Source organism: Heptranchias perlo, chromosome 5, assembly GCF_035084215.1.
Source record: "Heptranchias perlo isolate sHepPer1 chromosome 5, sHepPer1.hap1, whole genome shotgun sequence".
NCBI lineage: Eukaryota > Metazoa > Chordata > Chondrichthyes > Hexanchiformes > Hexanchidae > Heptranchias > Heptranchias perlo.
The window spans coordinates 87,389,615-87,403,502 of record NC_090329.1 but is presented as its reverse complement, the minus strand read 5'-3'; the positions used below and the strand labels follow the sequence as shown (position 1 = coordinate 87,403,502).

The 13,888-nt window shown below is 40.8% G+C and overlaps 1 protein-coding gene across 1 annotated transcript in view; it reads right to left on the bottom strand.

Moving 5' to 3' along the window:
• The window catches only part of LOC137322176 (PC3-like endoprotease variant B), a 633,356-nt gene that overhangs the window by 595,284 nt on the left and 24,184 nt on the right, over positions 1–13,888 (bottom strand). The window contains exon 6 of the mRNA XM_067985291.1: positions 6,845–6,948. Coding sequence (XP_067841392.1) covers positions 6,845–6,948 — 104 coding nt within the window. The remainder of the gene's footprint in view (positions 1–6,844; positions 6,949–13,888) is intronic.

The window sequence follows — 13,888 nt, the reverse complement described above, 5'->3', positions numbered from 1 at the left end:
GTGGTACTGATACATTGTCTGAATTTTGCGCAAACAATTTGATGTCTTGAGAACCAAAAATCTTATAACACACTATGACCTGTGCATTCTACATTATATGGTATATTCTATACTCATAGCAGGAAGCCATTTGGCCCATCAAGCCTGTTGTGTCAATTTGTTAACTATGGCAGCTCTGTCCTTTTAATCCCAATTTCCCACCCTTTCTCCATATCCCGTAATGCTCTTACTTTCCAAGTATCTCCGTTTCTTCGAAACATCTCAAAGTGACTTTCTGAAGCAATGCATTCTACATTCTCCCCACCATTTGTGTGAAGAAGCTTTCCCTGGATTCACTTTTAGCTAGCTTAGCCCAAACTCTAAGATCATGACTGTGAAATTCCATGGGTGTTGCCCCAGTCTCCCACTTTAGCTCTGTCAGGAGCCTGGCGAACTCCCCACAACCCCCCCGCCCAAAAAAAAATAGTGGAGTTACAACAGTAGATTGTCTTTAGTTTCCTTGCAATTCTGCTTTAGAACTGCAAAATTATTTACTTACAATAGTTAAGTTCAATTTTCAGTAATTCTTGGCAGATTGAATTCCAGTAATCTTGTCGTGATTTCATTTTGAATTTATTTGCTTTCTGCTGACATCATCGCATATCGAGTGAATGGCATATCCTGGCTGGCATGGTCTGCTATGACTCTTGCTAGCAAAAAAAGATCAACTTCTTTCCAAGGAACAGCAAAAAGCTATTCAAAAAAACACTGCTATAACTGTACTCTAAACAAACGACAGGTGAGTTGAAGTGATTATAATGAAAATAATCGCATTCAGCAATTCAGACAATGACGTAAACCACCACTGCAACATTCAGGCAACTTACTGTCAAATAAGTCCAAAAAATTACAATTTGCACCTCCTAATTCATCTCCTTCTGTGTGGCCTTATTATTGAGCAATGATAACATCATAGTACCTTCTTGATTGGAGAAATCACTTTTGCTGCATTTCACGGGCTAAGAGAGACAATGTGACATGTCCTCACTTAAACTCTGCTCCCAGCAGCCACCCTCCACTGCTCACAATTTTCAGTGAGCAGCAGGAACTACTTGTAGCTAAGATTAGACAAAGATGAGTCATAGCCTTGGAAACAGTGAGAGAATGGTAACCCTAGTCTGGAGACCACTTTGTGGCGAGGTTTTAAAAAAAATTCTGTTAACTTTTATTTACTTACAGAAAGGGGTGTATTTTTCACAATATTGCTCAATGGTCAGGTCATAGCAGGGTCTTATCCTAAAATACTACTTCCACTTGTACTGTTCTCACAAAGAAGCAAAACAACAATTTATTTCAATGCAAATTTCCCAATTGTCTCCCCCTTCCCCCTGACCCAATCATTAAAATGGTCACTAGTAGCAGATTCTGGCTTCATACTGTACTTATCATTAGCCTCCAAAACCAATTAGGGAGAAGTGCCAAAATATTTCTAAATCCTAATTCATTTACCTGGAAAAGTCCAAATTCTTCTTGTCTAATTAAGATTTTCACACCCACACTGTTACCTCTGGAGTCCCCCAAGGATCTATCCTTGTCCCCCTCCTATTTCTCATCTACATGCTGCCTCTCGGTGACATCATCTGAAAACACAACGTCAGATTCCACATTTATGCTGACAACACCCAGTTCTACCTCACCTTCACCTCTCTCGACCCCTCCACTGCCTCTGATTTGTCACACTGCTTGTCCAACATTCAGTACTGGATAAGCGGAAATTTCCTCCAGTTAAATATTGGGAAGACTGAAGCCATTGTCTTCGGTCGCTGCCACAAACTCCATTCCCTAGCCACTGACTCCATCCCTCTCCCTGGCAACTGTCTGAGGCTCAACCAGACCGTTTGCAACCCTGCCATCCTATTTGACCCTGAGATGAGCTTCCGACCACATATCCACTCTGTAACCAAGGCCGCCTACTTCCACGTCTGTAAAATCGCCTGCCTCAGCTCATCTGCTGCTGAAACCCTCATCCATGCCTTTGTTACCTCTAGAATTGACTATTCCAATGCTCTCCTGGCCGGCCTCCCATCTTCCACCCCCCATAAACTTGAGCTCATCCAAAACTCTGCTGCCTGTATCCCAGTTCGCAGCAAGTCCCATTCGCCATCACCGCTGTGCTTGCTGACCTACATTGGCTCCCGGTCCAGTTCGCAGCAAGTCCCATTCACCCATCACCCCTGTGCTTGCTGACCTACATTGGCTCCCGGTCCAGTTCGCAGCAAGTCCCATTCACCCATCACCCCTGTGCTTGCTGACCTACATTGGCTCCCGGTCTGGGAACCCATCTTTTTAAAAATTCTCGTTGTTGTTTTCAAATTCCTCCATGGCCTCGCCCCTCCCTAGCTCTGTGACATCCTTCAGCCCTACAGCCCTCCGAGATCTCTGCTCTTCTCCAATTCTGGCCTCTTGTGCATCCCTGATTTTAATTGCTCCACCATTGGCGGCCATGCCTTCAGCTGCCGAGGTCCTAAGCTCTGAAATTCCCTCTCTAAACCTCTCTGCCTCTCTACCTCTCTCTCCTCCTTGAAGATGCTCTTTAAAACCTACCTCTTCACCTCTCCTAATACCTCCTATGTGGCTCGGTGTCAAATTTTGTTTGATAACGCACCTGTGAAACACCTTGGGATGTTTTAATATGTTAAAGGCGCTATATAAATGCAAATTGTTGTTGTTGTCACTTGTATTCAGTGAGATGATTTCCTGGGTTTTGTCCATTCTGCATATAACATCAGATTTGATAATATTATTAATGCTACCACAGAGTCAAGGCTCACTCCATTGCCCAGATTAAATGGAGCGAAAATGGTCAAATAGAACCTTTCATCAACAATGGAAAATATTTAAATATGAAATGAAAAGAATACAAATCAAGAATATTCCAGCAAGGAAAGAGGGCAGTGTATTGAAAACTGTGATTCCATGAATGAATAGGTACATTAAGTCAACTTTCAAACTAAAAAAGTGTTCAGCACTTATAAGACAGGTAATTTTTAAAAAACAGTACAAATATAAAGAATATAGAAACGCCACAAAAAGATGAGAAAAGCTCAGAGGAAATAAGAGAAAATTAACAAAAAAAACCCTAAAGGGCAATAAACAGACTTTCTATTGGCACATTGTTTATAAGAAGATTGTTAAGGTAGGGTTAGGACTGCTAAGAGATGAAGAAAATGAAGGAAGCTTGGAATGGAGAGTGAGGGAATGCCAGAAATACAAAATATTTTGCCTCTGTTTTCACAGAGGAAGTAGATATTGAAACTGTAGAACCACTTTAGGTGGGTGTAAAACAGTTAGTGATAATTATTATTCATAGAGAGATGGTATCAAAAAAGTTACTTGAGCTAAAGGTAGACAAATTACAAGGACCTGACAGTTTACATCCTGGGATCCTGGGGGAAGCTAGGGAAGAATTAGAGGGCACTCTTGACTATAATTTTTCAAAATTCTTTGGAAAGAAAAAATGTCAGAGAACTAGAGGGTGACAAATGTGACATTTCTTCAAAAAAAGAGATAGAGATAATGAAGTTAGTCTTACTTGTTGGCAAACTACTAAAACCTCTAATGCGGAATGAAATTACTAAGCTCTTGGATAAACATGTTTTAATTAGGGCCATGGATTTTTAAAAGCCAGGTTGTATTTGACTAACTTAACAGAATTCCTTGTAGAATTAACAGAAGATAGATAAAGAAAATGAGGTGGATGTGGTTTAAAGATTTTCAAAAATCATTTGATAAGGAATCACATAAGAGAATAGGGGCAAAAGTAAGAGCTCATGGAATTAAGGCAAATGTGGCTACATGGACAGAAAAGATTGGAGGGAAGAAAGTAATGGAAGTTTCTTGGACCTGAAAGATGTAGTGAGTGGTGTTCCATAGTGACTTATGCTGGCATTGCTCTTATTTACTGGTAAATGGGACTTGGGAATTGAGGGAACAATATTGAAATTCACTGATAACACGAAATTGTTTGCATGGCAAATTGTGACAAGGATTGTGAAAGATTGCAACATTATATAGATAGGGTAACGGGATGGACAGATGCAGTTAAAAAAAATCTGAAGTAATATATTTTGGAAGGAAGAATTAGGAAAGGAAATATTTATTAGGTGTTAGGTTTTTAAATGCAATAGAGGGGCAGATGGACCTTGGTGTGCAGATACACAGGTCATTAAAGGTGACAGCACAAGCAGTTAAGATATTAAAAAAGGCGATGAGAATACTTGGTTTTAAGGATAGAGGCATTGGATACACAAGCAAAGAGGTAAGGTTGAACTGGTAGAAGACCTTAGGCTGCAGTTGGAGTATTGCGTACAGTTTTGCGCACCGCATTTCAGGAACAATATAAAAGCAATGGAAAAGGTGCAGCGTAGATTTATTGGGATATTACGAATGATGAGGAGTTACAGTTATGAAGGGAATTTAGAATTATTTTTACTGGAGCTGAGAAGGTTAAGGGTGACCTGATAGAGGTCTTCAAGATCATGAAGGGTTATGATAAGTTAAAATTTTATGGAATGTTTCCATTGGTAAGATAATTACAAAAAAGATTAAATAGGAGTTTCGAAAAAAAATTCTTTACTAGAGGTTGGTTAAAATATGGAATTTTCTGCCAGAAACCATGATTCACGCAGAGTCAATGAATTATTTTGAAAGGGGATTAGATATTAGATTATAAGATATTAAGGGGAACAGATAGGGTGGATAGAGAGAAACTATTTCCGCTGGTTGGGAATTCTAGGAGTAGGGGGCACAGTCTAAAAATTAGAGCCAGACCTTTCAGGAGTGAGATTAGAAAACATTTCTACACACAAAGAGTGGTAGAAGTTTGGAACTCTCTTCTGCAAACGGCAATTGATGCTAGCTCAATTGCTAATTTTAAATCTGAGATAGATAGCTTTTTGGCAACCAAAGGTATTAAGGGAAATGGGCCAAAGGCAGGTATATGGAATTAGATCACAGATCAGCCATGATCTTATCAAATGGCAGAGCAGGCTCGAGGGGCTGAATGGCCTACTCCTGTTCCTATATTCCTATGTTCCTTTGATAGTTGCTAGGAAAGAAGAATAATAAAACATATGTGGAGTGAGCAGCAAAATGTGTTTTGACGAGGTGGCTCAAGTAGGAAAAAGCACTGGCACAAATTGATGGGCCAAATGGCCTATTTGTCTGCTGTAACATTCTATCATTCTGTACATGTTATGTGAAAGGAACATACAGTACCTGTAACAGCCATGAACAAAAATTATTACTGATCCCAGCCACCAAGGAGAGAGTAGAATCTTTCACACCCAAAGGTATACACACATTTGATTGGCAGCTCATTCTGAGTTTAAGTTTTGATTGTCACATTCATTTTGTTTTTAAGTATTTCTTAGCCAGTCTCATAAAAATTGGGTAGTCCATCTGAAGCCCTCAGAAAGAGATAGTTAGGACAGAGAGTCTCCTTGGACAGTAAGCCACAAAAAAGGTTAAATTCAGACGTCCTCTGTCTGGTTTATATTGCAGTTTAGCACAGCAATTACGACTGTTTGTTATATGTCCATCTTCTGGGGAGAATTAGTTTAAGTCTACAATTACTATAAATCAAGTGTGTCATTCCTTCTGTTCACTTATCTATTTACTGTTTGGTCATTTATAGCCTAAATCACAGTCTAGTGAAATGTTTATTCCATCCCCTTCCACAGTCAAGGAAGATCTTGTGAGGACGCATGACATAATCGTAACCATAATATGGTAACAAGAGTTTCCTGTTCAATCACTGGGCTCACTGCAAAATACTAAGGTATTGGGCAGGTAAAGGCACATTTGTAGGAAACAAGGGCCCATCTATGGGATCGGTCCAAAACGCTGAATCCAAGAAAAATATCAAGGGTAAAAATGCAACAGTTTAACAGAACTAATATCTTCATGCAAAAGCAGTTAAAAAGCTTTTTCTGTTTGTTTACAAATAGATGACCCAATGATGTAAATCACAATGAATGAATCAATGTGTTTCTTGGACATAATGGGGGTGAAATTGGACATGACTGGGGATGTAAAACAGGTGGTATCGCATCGGTCCCCTGTTATACACCCTGCTCGGTATTCAGTTCCATTGTTCCAAGTGAATATTGGGCATGTCGTATAACGATCGGCAAATGCGATTCCACTTGTTTTGCGTCCCCGCCTAGGTCCAATTTCACCCACAATATGATTACACAAGGCTCTTCTTCCTCCTTAAGGAAAAAGGAAAGGGTTTGTCAAACACTTTATCAGGGTGTCAGTACCCCTTCATTAGTCAGAATGATTTGACACATTTCCAAAATTTATAGGCAAATTCAGCACTTCCGCATTCCCAGTGTGAGCCTTGCTTGAAAAGAGCATGAGTCGGAGATCAGCAGTGCTGATTTTCAGACCTGCATGTCCTTCGAGTGTGGCTCCCCACTCGGAGCATGGAGTTTACCAATCTATGTGACTTTAAAAAATGGTACCTGTTCAGGCAGCCCAGATACACAACAATAAGAGAGCTCCAACACTTTATACTGCTAACGCCAACTATGAGATTTGTCAGGTCTCTTCTAGACCCTTGGGATGAAGTAACTGTTGATTGAAGTGCTCCGTCTTAAAGTGATGGGGCAGGCAGTGATGGTAAACTCATATTTCCCATCCTTACCCTTCTGTGTCTATTGGTAGGGCCAGAGACAAACTATGGGTTTGGCTACCTAATCTTTTCAGTTGAGTGAGGATTTCAGAAGCAAATGACTATATCAAGATAAAAAAGGAGAAACATGGGGGCCAGGAAGAACATGAATAGTAAAACGATACTTACTTGGCTTCCAAAACCAGTGCCAGGATTCCTGCGGCCATCGGTGCAGCACTGGATGTGCCGCGGAAATGTGAATTACACCCCTTCACACTGTTAGTGGCTGTCACCTGAAAATGACAAATGCAGTGAGCAACAAAATTAATGAGGCAGATTCTGAAAAAAGCAACAGGCATAAATCTCTATCATATTTTTTACACCATCAACAAAGAGAGCGTTACTGCTTTTTTTTCTTTTAATTCAACAAAAGTCATAAAACTAGGTCATTACTACTGGAATGAGACAGCTGTACTTGTCCTTTGGGAAATTCTTAATAGTAAGCAACAGGAAATAAAATGAAATGGCTTTCATATTCTGCTGTTACTGCTCAACAAGAAATGAAACGGGGTCTTTAAAATTATTTGGGGGTGGGGGGGATGTTATTTAGGATGAAGTTGTTCTATTGCTACAAACAACATAAAATTTAATGTTTAGGCGACTGGTTAAACTTTTTCTTCCTTTTAAAGTAAATGCAAATGAAATTATTCATTGATATTATTAAAGTGTTGCTAATATCTACAGTACTGAAAATCAGGAGGAATGTGAAGATTGGACAGGTCCAAGTGATGGGCAAAGATGTCCTTGTTTTTTTTGGTTTGGTTTTTATTTGCTAATCATGCTTTCTTTTTCTTATTCAAGCTTTCAGACACAAAATCTGAGAGATGTGTCCCATCTAAATCTCTTTGTCTTAGTCACAGTAACAAAGAGCTACTCAATAATATCCCACAGACAGCAACAGAACCAATATACAGTAAATCTCAGTCCTTTCAAAGCTCTTATATTGTTGAATTTCCAGAGCCCAGATGACTAGCATTATCCTCCTCTGTTAACCAGAAACAAACTGTGCTCCCAACAGTAGCATTGCCAACTTCTAGAGGCCACCTTCCACCAACAACTGCAGTATGCATAATTTGTTTCTGTTTGCGAGCCATCTCAGATTCTTTGAATTCATAAGTGAGGAATGCCAACAAACATCTGCTTTAGCTTACTATACCTGCATAGGAAAATACAAGGACTGGATAATGATCCATATCTTAAAGAAATCTGAGATTTAGAGATATATACTTCTCCAGTCTCTTCTGACATTTTGGGCTTTATTATGTTTATATTGAATGCTTCAGCATGTTTTATGCTGTAATGGGGGCTGAGCATTTCATAATTTAATCAGTTCTCTGTCCCCTATTCCAACATAAAACACATTGGAATGTTCCTTATGAATTGGAGAAAAAAAGGGAATTGGATATATACTTGAAAAGGTAAAGTTTGCAGGGCTATGGGGAAAGAACAGGGGAGTGGGACTAATTGGATAGCTCCTTCAAGGAGCCGGCACAAGCACGATGGGCTGAATGGCCCCCCTTGTGTGCTGTATGATTCTATGATTACTGAAGAGATGGAGACACAACCCCCAGCTGTCGCAACTGGGCTCATTCTCAATATGTAGCCCCTTATGACATGTTAATACCAATGCTTAGGATGCAGTGTGTGTCTACCTATTAATTAGAAATAGACCGACATATGTCTTTACATCCGGGTGGGGGAAATTGTTATGGCCCATTTTCTAAAGCATAACTGCACGAGGCTTATCAAAAATTGGGCCTCGGGCCTCATTGTAATAATATTGGTGAGCTGCCGACACCTATCATGCTTCCACAGGCCACTCACCCGTGTGGCAGGCTCGAATTTGGGCCGCCTGCCTCACCAATCTAAATTGGTCATTTTTATGTCTTAGCCTCCCATGGTTATTGTCCACTTTAACCATTTTTCCCTTACTGAATTTCCTTGCTTGTTTATTGATATGACTCAGTTTTTAGGACTGCACCTTATTCTTGATTCATGCAATTTCAATACATCTATCAATAAGATTCACCCCTAAAAAGGGGCAAATTTCAAAACATTTGTTGTTGCACTATAATTCTTTAAAATTCAAAGTGTGTGATTATTTAGTAAATTCAAACTTGTATAAGGCAAGTACCATGTTGCTGGACTCTCACATGAATAAGCAGCTACAAAAAATGAACATCTGAATATAGGGCCCTAATTCGCTAACATAGCTCAACTTTCTTTAACTCTCATGGTTCCTGTTACAACAGTTGTTATTCATTCTAATTGGTAAGTACACCACATCTCAATCTCATTAAAGATGACTGGATATAAATGTCCGAAGTCTAAATTTTAGAAAATTGATTCATTTCCTCCATACAGTATATCAGTCCATTTAGGTCATTTCTCTCCCCCAAGTTACACAGAGTAACATATTACAAATAAGTTTTTATTCTCAAATCATTCTTCTGCCTGTTACTATTTTTATTCTCACCTCATTTTTCCATTACCATGTTAATCTTATTCCTTTGTCTGTGATTTTCATTAAAATAGGAAAGGAATTTCATATGAATGCATTAACTCATTCATTACAAATACCAAACATTGCAACTTCAACGACGAAGCCTGTCTCCGTTTATTTTGCTCAGATGCTTTTCTTTTCCTGTGGCTATATCGTTAAGAGGGAGGGGTGCTTTGTCTTATTAATAATTTAAAGTGTGAAAATAATTCAGATCTGATACATCCTTGTAAACTCATCTGAGCATACAGGGTAAGATAAGGCAAAAAAGGGGAAGCTTATGTCAGATACCGAGAGCTCAATACTGCAGAAAGCCTAGAGGAGTATAGAAAGTGCAGGGGTGAAATTAAAAAGCAAATTAGGAAATCAAAGAGAGGGCATGAAAAAATATTGGCAAGTAAAATTAAGGAAAACCCAAAAATGTTTTATAAATACATAAAGAGCAAGAGGATAACTAAGGAAAGAGTAGGGCCTATTAGAGACCAAAAAAGTAAACTATGTGTGGTGGAGGAAGATGTGGGTATGGTTCTTAATGAATACTTTGCATCTGTCTTCACAAAAGAGGGGAACGATGCAGAGATTGTAGTTAAGGAGGAGGAGTGTGAAATGTTGAATGGGATAAACATAGTGAGAGAGGAAGTATTAAGGGGTTTAGCATCTTTGAAAGTAGATAAATCACCAGGCCCGGATGAAACGTATCCCAGGTTGTTAAAAGAAGCAAGGTAGGAAATAGCGGAGACTCTGTCCATCATTTTCTGATCCTCCCTGGCTACAGGCGCAGTGCCGGAGCATTGAAGGACTGCTAAATTTGTACCGTTGCTCAAAATGTGAGAAAGAGATAGACCGAGTAATTATAGGCCACTCAATTTAACCTCGGTGGCGGAAAAATTATTGGAATCAATTTTGTGGGATGGCATAAACCGTCATTTAGAAAGGCATGGGTTAATCAAGGACAGTCAGTATGGATTTGTTAAGGGAAGGTCGTGTCTGACTAACTTGATTGAATTTTTTGAGCAGGTAACAAGGAGGGTCGATGAGGGTAACACGTTTGATGTAGTGTACATGGATTTTAGCAAGGTTTTTGACAAGGTTCCACATGGCAGACTGGTCAAAAAAGTAAAAGCCCATGGGATTCAAGGTAAAGTGGCAGGAAGGAAAGGGTAATGGTTGACGGGTGTTTATGCGACTGGAAGGCTTTTTCCAGTGGGGTCCCACAAGGCTCAATACTAAGTCCCTTGTTTTTTGTGGTATATTTTAATAATTTGGACTTGAATGTAGGGGGCTTGATCAAGAAGTTTGCTGATGATACAAAAATTGGCTGTATGGTTGATAATGAGGAGGAAAGCTGTAGAGTTCAGGAAGATATCAATGGACTGGTCAGGTGGGCAGAAAAGTGGCAAATGGAATTCAATCCAGATAAGTGTGAGGTAATGCATTTGGGGAGGGCAAACAAAGCAAGGGAGTACACAATAAATGGGAGGATACTGAGAGGTATAGAGGAACACAGGGACCATGGAGTACATGTCCACAGATCCCTGAAGGTAGCAGGACAGGTAGATAAGGTGGTTAAAAAGGCATATGGGATATTTTCCTTTATTAGCCAAGACATAGAATATAAGAGCAGGGAGGTTATGCTAGAACTGTATAAAACATTGGTTAGATCACAGCTAGAGTACTGAGCACAGTTCTGGTCACCACATTACAGGAAAGATGTGATTGCACTAGAGAGGGTACAGAGGAGATTTACAAGGATGTTGCCAGGACTGGAGAATTTTAGTTATGAGAAAATATTGGATAGGCTGGGGTTGTTTTCTTTGGAACGGAGGAGGCTGAGGGGAGATTTAATTGAAGCATATAAAATTATGACTGGTCGAGATAGAGTGGATAGGGAGGACCTTTTTTTTTTATTCGTTCATGGGATGTGGACGTCGCTGCCGAGGCTGGCATTTATTGCCCATCCCTAATTGCCCTCGAAAAGATGGTGGTGAGCCGCCTTCTTGAATCGCTGCAGTCCATGTGGTGAAGGTTCTCCCACAGTGCTGTTAGGAAGGGAGTTCCAGGATTTTGACCCAGCGACGATGAAGGAACGGCGATATATTTCCAAGTCGGGATGGTGTGTGACTTGGAGGGGAACGTGCAGGTGGTGTTGTTCCCATGTGCCTGCTGGTCCAGTTAAGTTTCTGGTCAATGGTGACCCCCAGGATATTGATGGTGGGGGATTTGGCGATGGTAATGCCGTTGAATGTCAAGGAGAGTTGGTTAGACCCTCTCTTGTTGGAGATGGTCATTACCTGGCACTTGTCTGGAGCGAATGTTACTTGCCACTTATCAGCCCAAGCCTGGATGTTGTCTAGGTCTTGCTGCATGCGGGCTCGGACTGCTTCATTATCTGAGGGGTTGCGAATGGAACTGAACACTGTGCAATCATCAGTGAACATCCCCATTTCTGACCTTATGATGGAGGGAAGGTCATTGATGAAGCAGCTGAAGATGGTTGGGCCTAGGACACTGCCCTGAGGAACTCCTGCAGCAATGTCCTGGGGCTGAGATGATTGGCCTCCAACAACCACTACCATCTTCCTTTGTGCTAGGTATGACTCCAGCCACTGGAGAGTTTTCCCCCTGATTCCCATTGACTTCAATTTTACGAGGGCTCCTTGGTGCCACACTCAGTCAAATGCTGCCTTGATGTCAAGGGCAGTCACTCTCACCTCACCTCTGGAATTCAGCTCTTTTGTCCATGTTTGGACCAATGCTGTAATGAGGTCTGGAGCTGAGTGGTCCTGGTGGAACCCAAACTGAGCATCGGTGAGCATGTTATTGGTGAGTAAGTGCCGCTTGATAGCACTGTCGACAACACCTTCCATCACTTTGCTGATGATTGAGAGTAGGCTGATGGGGCAGTAATTGGCCGGATTGGATTTGTCCTGCTTTTTGTGGACAGGACATACCTGGGCAATTTTCCACATTGTCGGGTAGATGCCAGTGTTGGAGCTCTACTGGAACAGTTTGGCTAGAGGCGCAGCTAGTTCCCTTAGCAGAGGGGTCAGTGACCAGGAGGCATAGATTTAAAGTAATTGGTAGAAGGATTAGAGAGGTGCTGAGGAGAAAGTTTTTCACCCAGAGGGTGGTGGGTGTCTGGAACTCACTGCCTGAAAGGGTGGTAGAGGCAGAAACCCTCAACTCATTTAAAAAGTACCTGGATGTGCACCCGAAGTGTTGTAACCTGCAGGGCTATGGACCAAGTGCTGGAAAGTGGGATTAAGCTGGAAAGCTCTTTCTCAGCCCCCATGGCCACAATGGGCCGAATGGCCTCCTTCTGTGCCGTAACTTTCTTTGATTCTATGATTCTATGATGCAATAACTTTGATCCATTCATCCATTTATTGTCAGACAAAAAGTGATAGGTTTTCACAATTCTTTGTCTGATTTTCCATTTTTCTTTGAAGGGAAATCATCCTCAAATGAACAAACAAAATTTTAAAAAAGCACATTATATTTTTACTGAAGTTAGGAAAAGAAAGTGTCCCCACAAATTCAGGGAAAGAAAATGTCCTCAAAAATTCACAGTGCTTGATCCCAGTACTTATGACAGGATCGTGCCCATTGGTGCTCTCCAGCACTGACCCTGCCAGAGGTTGTGGGCTCAGTGGGAGGGCACCTAATTTCTACCAGCATGTAGGCGTCTGTACCACTGCAGGTGCATCTCTAGGCCCCATGTGCCCCAAGCACATATTTGTACAAGGAAAACCTTTTAAAAACTTGATTGATTTCTTTGATGAAGTAACGGAGAGGGTTGATGAGGGTAGTGCGGTTGGTTGATATTGTGTGTATGGACTTTCAAAAGGCATTTGATCAAGTACCACATAATAGACTTATTAGCAAAATTAAAACCCATGGGATTAAACGGACAGTGGCAGCATGGATGCAAAATTGGCTAGGGGACAGTAAGCAAAGAGCAGTAGTGAACGATTATTTTCAGACTGGAAATAAGTATTCAATGGTGTTCCCCAGAGGTTGGTATTAGGCCCACTGCTCTTTTTGATTTATATTAAAGACCTGGACTTGGATATTGAGGGTATAATTTCAAAGTCTGTAGATGACACAAAACTCGGAAATGTAGTAAACAATGTGGAGGATAGTAACAGACTTCAGGAGGATATAGACAGACTGGTGAAATGGGCAGACACATGGCAGATGAAATTTAACAGAGAAGTGTGAAGTGATACATTTTGGTAGGCAGAATGAGGAGAGGCAATATAAATAAATGGTATAATTTTAAAGGGAGTGCAGGAACAGAGAGAACTAGGGGTGCACATACACAAATCTTCGAAGGTGACAGGACAATTTGAGAAGGCTGCTAAAAAAGCATATAGGATCCTTGATTTTAATAATAGAAGCATAGAGTACAAAAGCTTGGAAGTTATACTGAACCTTTATAAAATATTGATGAGGCCTCAGCTGGAGTATTGGCCCAGAAATTGCACTGAACCGGGAATGAACATCACCGACCACTTGTTAGTTATAAACTCACCCACAAAGTATTTGCGGGGTTTTCGATGGCAACTTCCTCTAGTGGTGAGCTGCAAAAAGTACAGTGTTCTTTCCCGAGCTTCTTTTAGCTGTGAGAGTGGGGAAAGGAGCACTCTCACCCCTCAACCAATCAGCTTGAA